The sequence below is a fragment of the Amblyomma americanum genome, unplaced genomic scaffold, assembly GCF_052857255.1.
Source record: "Amblyomma americanum isolate KBUSLIRL-KWMA unplaced genomic scaffold, ASM5285725v1 scaffold_279, whole genome shotgun sequence".
Classification (NCBI taxonomy): Eukaryota; Metazoa; Arthropoda; class Arachnida; order Ixodida; family Ixodidae; genus Amblyomma; species Amblyomma americanum.
The window spans coordinates 48,958-54,441 of record NW_027526751.1 but is presented as its reverse complement, the minus strand read 5'-3'; the positions used below and the strand labels follow the sequence as shown (position 1 = coordinate 54,441).

General features: G+C 51.6%; 2 protein-coding genes across 2 annotated transcripts; one reads left to right on the top strand and one right to left on the bottom strand.

The window, feature by feature from the left end:
* Nucleotides 1-565: 565 nt before the first annotated feature.
* On the top strand, nt 566-2,965 carry LOC144112495 (uncharacterized). Its single transcript, XM_077645322.1, has 4 exons — nt 566-1,042; nt 1,125-1,402; nt 1,855-2,136; nt 2,756-2,965. Exons 1-4 carry the CDS (start codon nt 762-764, stop codon nt 2,929-2,931), a joined length of 1,017 nt encoding a protein of 338 aa, XP_077501448.1. The 5' UTR covers nt 566-761; the 3' UTR covers nt 2,932-2,965.
* A 112-nt stretch (nt 2,966-3,077) lies between these two features.
* Nucleotides 3,078-4,364, bottom strand: LOC144112496 (uncharacterized). The gene is made up of 3 exons (XM_077645323.1): nt 3,840-4,364; nt 3,556-3,763; nt 3,078-3,494 (listed from the first exon to the last, which is right to left on the bottom strand). Exons 1-3 carry the CDS (start codon nt 4,305-4,307, stop codon nt 3,106-3,108), a joined length of 1,065 nt encoding a protein of 354 aa, XP_077501449.1. The 5' UTR covers nt 4,308-4,364; the 3' UTR covers nt 3,078-3,105.
* Nucleotides 4,365-5,484: the final 1,120 nt, after the last annotated feature.

The window sequence follows — 5,484 nt, the reverse complement described above, 5'->3', positions numbered from 1 at the left end:
CTCACTGAACGAGAGAGAAGCGGATCTCCAAAAGAGCCGCGCGGCTCACTGAACGAGAGAAGCGCCTCTACAAAAGAGTCGCGCGGCTGACTGCACGAGAGAAGCAGTTCACCAAAAGAGCGACTCTCTAAAGGCGCGCTCACATTAGCGGGAAAACGCGCAACGCTGGACGTTTTCCGCGCGCCGCTTCCCGCGCAAGCCGGTTTTTCTCCCGCGGACAGCCTGCTCTGCCGTCCCGCGGAGCGATGGGTTCAGTACCTATTTTTCCCGTGCCGGTGACCAGAACAGCCAATGGGCGCCGACCGTGAACCGTGACGTCGGTCCCAGTTTAGTGACCCCGTCGGCGGAGGCGGAGGCTGCGCGCGTCCGGCCGGCGGGGCACTCGGCGGCTGCTTAGCCAGGGCTACGGGAGGGGAGCTAGCAGGGTGCGCTTTCCAGTCTTCTCTAGTGTCACGTGACTATCCCCTTCTCTTTCTGCTCGTTCGGGTCCTCCCTCAGCGCCTCCTCTCTCCACATTCCAAGACAACCGCAGCGAGAAAACGCGCGCAGTGTGAGCGTCATTAGAGAGTTTTAGTTGGGCGGGTTTACGGCCAGCGGAGCGGAGCGGGCCAGCGGGGACGCCACTGCGCATGCGCACAACGCTGAGGAAGCGAGCGGGTTTACGTAGCGGCGCTTACGTCCGCTGGGCGGCCTTTCCCAGCGGAGCGTACGCGTCGCGTGAGCGTCTCCCAGCGCGCGCGGGCGTGTATGGGTAATTCAACATGGCGGCCTGCTACACAGACGCATCGCCGACTGCGCCGACCGCGGCGCAGGCCCGTTTGCTAGCGAAGAAGTCGCGTAAGTGCTACACCGCGCAGGAAGACCTCTGTCTGCTACGCGAAGTTGCAGCGACGAGGCCATTTGGTGATGACATCAAGTGGATGACTGTAATCGCAAATGTAAAGGAAGCGATAAGCCGCGAGCTTACAATGCGTGGTGTGAAAGACCGGATCGATCTCCTCATAGGATATTGGAGGCAACAAGACGCAAGAAACCTGAAGAAGTGAGTTTTGTTGTTCTTTACAGCAAAAACGGTCATGCGCTCTGGTGCACTTGTTTGTGTGACGTGCATGTTGTGCATTCAGGTCGGGGACTGAGGAGCAGTACTCCGAGAAGGAACAGATTCTGCAGGACCTGTCGGATTACGCCCGGGCTATAAACTATGAGCCCCGGATAATTCCCCGAAGTGGCGGCAGCGTACAAAACAGGAAGCGACAAGCAGCTACTGACCGCACTACCTCCGTGAAGAGGTCCGTAATGGACACACGGGCAGGTAGCACCACCCTGGTGCAGGCAGCGGAAGGTGACTGCAGCGCTTCTGTCGCGGCGCCTTCTCAGAGTTGCGTGCTTGGAGAGATAGCTGGTAAGTCTTGTCACGCGCACGTCCAGTTTCGCACGTTTCGGCTTTTGATTTTCGCCGGCTGAAATTTAAAAGCGCATGGAAAACGCGAAAGTTGTGGGTCTTAATCAGGAATATGTCTTTGTACAAATGAAACACTGGACTTCAAGGGCTTCGTCTGTGTCGCATACATGTTCACACAGCCGAAAAAACGCATTGAGGTGTGTGGACAGTCTTTTTAAGCCCTACTTCCAAGACGGCTAGCCTCAATGTTTAACTTGTATTCTTGTGGGGTTAAGCAATTGTAATTATGGTTCTGTAATTATAAAGTGGGCTCACTTAATACTCGGCTGTTGAGGCTTGGAAGAATTAATAGGCGAGCTAGAGTGTGCTTATTTTTATTGGATCGAGTCGCAGGAAAAGATGCTGTCAGGATGACTGCTATCATTTTGCCTCTCCTTTTTCTCGTACATTAGAGCCAGAATCTCCTGCTGTTCGGCTCCTTTTAAGCACGATTGGGCAAAATCCTCCGGATACGCCACCTCCTGCTGATACTGCTGCTTATGGAGAGGCCGAGCAGCCAGAGACAGATGGACGAGAAGGTTCGCCCTCAACAGGTGGCCTTCAGCAGCAGCAGCAGCAGCAGCAGCAGCAGCACCATGACCCCGCAGGGCAATCCCACCAGCAGACAAGTAGATCAGCCAGAGGGCCGCACCAGTCTTCAGCTGGGCGACAGCTTCTGCCTGTCACGACTACAGGCAAGACATGAAGGAATATTTTTCCACTGCGTGTACAGTCGGTGGCAAAAATCTCTGGACGGCTCGGATAGAAATTTATGAACATAGCTGCCGTGTATGTTAGCAATTGTATCATTCCGCTACCACAGAGTACAAAATGCGAGTTTGTCTTTGCATTGCACAAGTGTGGTCTTGATGTAGCGGCTAGTAAGGGAGAAATTGGTGTTTGTCATTCACACATTCTGGTGACTTTCGTTCCCGACTGTGCATGGCAGAATGACGTATATAGAAGCACCATAAACGCAAATTTAAATGACGTCGTCATTACGGTTTCTGCAGTTAGCACACAGGACACACTGCAAGTGAAACTCTGTTGACTGAAATCATAAAGAAAATGTCACACAAGCAGAAACACAGGAATTGTAATATTTTTACTGTTCTTGCTACACAATTTTTTTTTCAATTTTATGCATGTTCATATTGTAATACACATTGCATACAAACAAGCTGAGCTCAGCGGCACTTGTAGCATGCCAACTCATTATGGCTGGTCGAAAAACACTATGGCAGCTATTTTGCTCCAGTGGATGCACTTCCTTGAAATAAAGATAGAACTAACCCTGTCCGCCTGTCTTTGCAGGAATCCGAGGACTACAGAATTTAGGACTTCAGCTGCTCACAATGCGCGAGGCTAATGAGTACGAACTACGCCAGAGGGAGATTCAGAATGAAAAAGAAAAGATTGCCATTGAAAAACAAAAAGCGGACAATGAAACACGGCGCATTGCTCTAGAGGAGCGGAAATTGGACCTCTAAGAGCGCAAGCACCAGTTGGAAGTTTCCCGGCATGAAAGAGACAATGAGAAACTGCTTGACAGCATACAGAAAATGTCCAATGCATAACGCAATGAAATGCTTGAATTTTTGAATGGAAATCATACTTAAAATGAATGTCATGAATAAAGCCACCATTTCTGCAAATGTGTGTTACTACAGAGAGGTGAGGTAAGTCTCAAGTTCTGGTGGATCAACGCCAAAGTAGTGCGATACCTGGGCACCATACAAGCAGGTATGACAGTTCGCGAAAAGTGCACTCGCTTTATATATGCGTGGCAAGTTCTGGAGGCGCAGCTTTTGGTTTTTTTTAAAGTCGACAAAGGCGAACAGTCCCGCAATTTTGCCAAACCCCCACTCCACAGCCTGCCTCACACCACTCATTGCCTTGTTGAATTCGCATTGCTCCGGAGTCAGGGACACACCGCCATAGGGCTTCAACAGAAGTGGTCGCAGTGGATAAGCAGGGTCTCCGTAAATGCAATAACTCTGGCCCTGAACAAGCTTTTCTAGCTTTGAGTAGACCTTGCTGATCCCGAAGTTACCTGAAAGAGTAAAAATAAATTGTACATTATGATGTAATGGGGCTGCTCGTTATTTACTCACCAGCATCATGTTTGCTGCCGGGGTAGGACCCATCCAACTGGCAAATGATCCCGTTAGGGCACATTATCGATTGGTACTTCAAAGCATGGAAGCGCTTATGGCCACTGAAATAAAGTTTTTGATCTCTAGATGGCCGGCATATCGCCCGTGCGGTGCCGTCGATGAACGCCCAGCAATTGGTCAGAGGGGCACCTTTAGCATGAATGGCCTGAAGAATGAGCAAATGTGTTAGAAATGTCGACACACGAAATTCTGACCCTAAATATTTTGTATTTGCGACTTACCTGCGAGAATTTCTCAAGCGTGTTCAGGTTCAGCCACTTCTGATTATTGAAGTCGTCCAGCAAGTGGAAGAAGCACTCGTCGACGCGCCGGAGAACTTCGTTTGTCAGGGACGATAGCACTGAGCTGTGCCGCCCGAAAAGGTCCTCGAGGTCACACAGGCGGTTCGGATAAGCCAGCCGTCGAAGGGTTATACACAGAGCCTCGTCCCCAGGAACTGACACTTTCTGCGGAGTTAGCACCATTTCGGGAATGCGCAAAGCCGACTGCAGTTTGCGTAAATCGTCCTTTTCGAAACGAAAATACGTCCTGAAGACGCCACTGTCCATAGCATCAATGTTGATAAGTCCACGAACTGACAGCGGGTCACGCCGTGTTTCACCAAACACCTCTAGGCACAGCAGATCTTCAATCTCGGACCATTTTAGTCGAGAAAGAAGCAGCGGGTCCTGCAGTATGCTCTTCGGCATCGTGCAAGCAGCTGTAGCTGTAAGCAGCAACAACCCGGAGAAACAAAAAAAGCAGCTTCTTTGGTGGCTGCGGCTTGACCAAGGTCTTGGCTTGACTGCACTGTTTCAGTGCTCAACACTTTTTCTAACATACCATCCTCGCGATTACATACAAAACAACACTATTATAAAGCAATGCTTTAAAAAAAACGATTGTATTTAGCAGTTCTACCAAAATAAAAGCAAGTGTGATTCATATTCTTATCACGCTAACTCCAATTTTGCCCACTAGACGGGGCAACGGAGCGCTCCGCTATCACGCTAACTCCACTTTTGACCACTAGATGGGGCAGCAGAGCGCTCCGCTAGAGCCGCTGAGGGTTCCGCCGGGCTAAAACTCTTTTCTTGCGCGACGTATCCGCTGGTGTATCCGCTGGCCCGCTCAGCTCCGCTGGCCGTAAATCCGCCGTCGACGTTGACGCTGTGCCGGCGCGGGAAGCTTCCCGCTAGTGTGAGCGCGCCTTAAAAGAGCCAAACGGCTCACTGAACGAGAGAATCAGTTCACCAGAAGAGCGGCTCTCCAAAAGAGCCAAACGGCTCACTGAGCCAAAGAAAGAGCCGGGTCTTCGGCTCAGTGAGCCGATTGGCTCCTTTGGAGATCCGGATCTCTCGTTCAGCGAGCGGGCGACCCGTTCACTCAACCAGCTTTCTCGCACTGCTAATAGATGGCGCGCAAATGGCACCAAGCATAAAGCCCCTTGCTTTAACCCAGCAGCTCTGACGGACGGTTCGACACGGCTAACTGAACGACAAAGCAGCTTTCTCGCACTGCGAACAGATGGCGCGCATATCGCACCCGGCAGAAGACCCAGCGACCCAGCTCTGACGGAACAGACAGTTCGCCGTTCGGCACGGATCACTACGCAGGACTACGGTCCTATGGATCAGTGAGCCGGATCTCCAAAAGAACCGCCGCTCACTTTTACTGAGCCACGGCTCACCCGCTCTTTTAAAAGAGCGGCTCAGAAGATCCTGCTCACTCCTGAGCGACCCATCTCTAGCGTGTATGTGCGCGCCTCCCTTGGCGCGAAGAACGAACAGACGCGGACCGCCCCTATAAATGAGGGGCTTTAACCGCTGCCTGTCAGGCCGAGCCACCGTTTAAGCTTCTGAGAAGCGCGCCCGCTAGAATACCAGG

Coding starts and splice junctions, on each gene's coding strand:
- LOC144112496 (XM_077645323.1), bottom strand. CDS start 4,307: ATGCCGAAGAGCATACTGCAGGACCCGCTGCTTCTTTCTCGACTAAAA. Junction 3,764..3,839: donor CGCTTGAGAAATTCTCGCAG/GTAAGTCGCAAA, acceptor CTCATTCTTCAG/GCCATTCATGCTAAAGGTGC. Junction 3,495..3,555: donor CGGCAGCAAACATGATGCTG/GTGAGTAAATAA, acceptor TTACTCTTTCAG/GTAACTTCGGGATCAGCAAG.
- LOC144112495 (XM_077645322.1), top strand. CDS start 762: ATGGCGGCCTGCTACACAGACGCATCGCCGACTGCGCCGACCGCGGCG. Junction 1,043..1,124: donor GACGCAAGAAACCTGAAGAA/GTGAGTTTTGTT, acceptor TTGTGCATTCAG/GTCGGGGACTGAGGAGCAGT. Junction 2,137..2,755: donor TCTGCCTGTCACGACTACAG/GCAAGACATGAA, acceptor CTGTCTTTGCAG/GAATCCGAGGACTACAGAAT.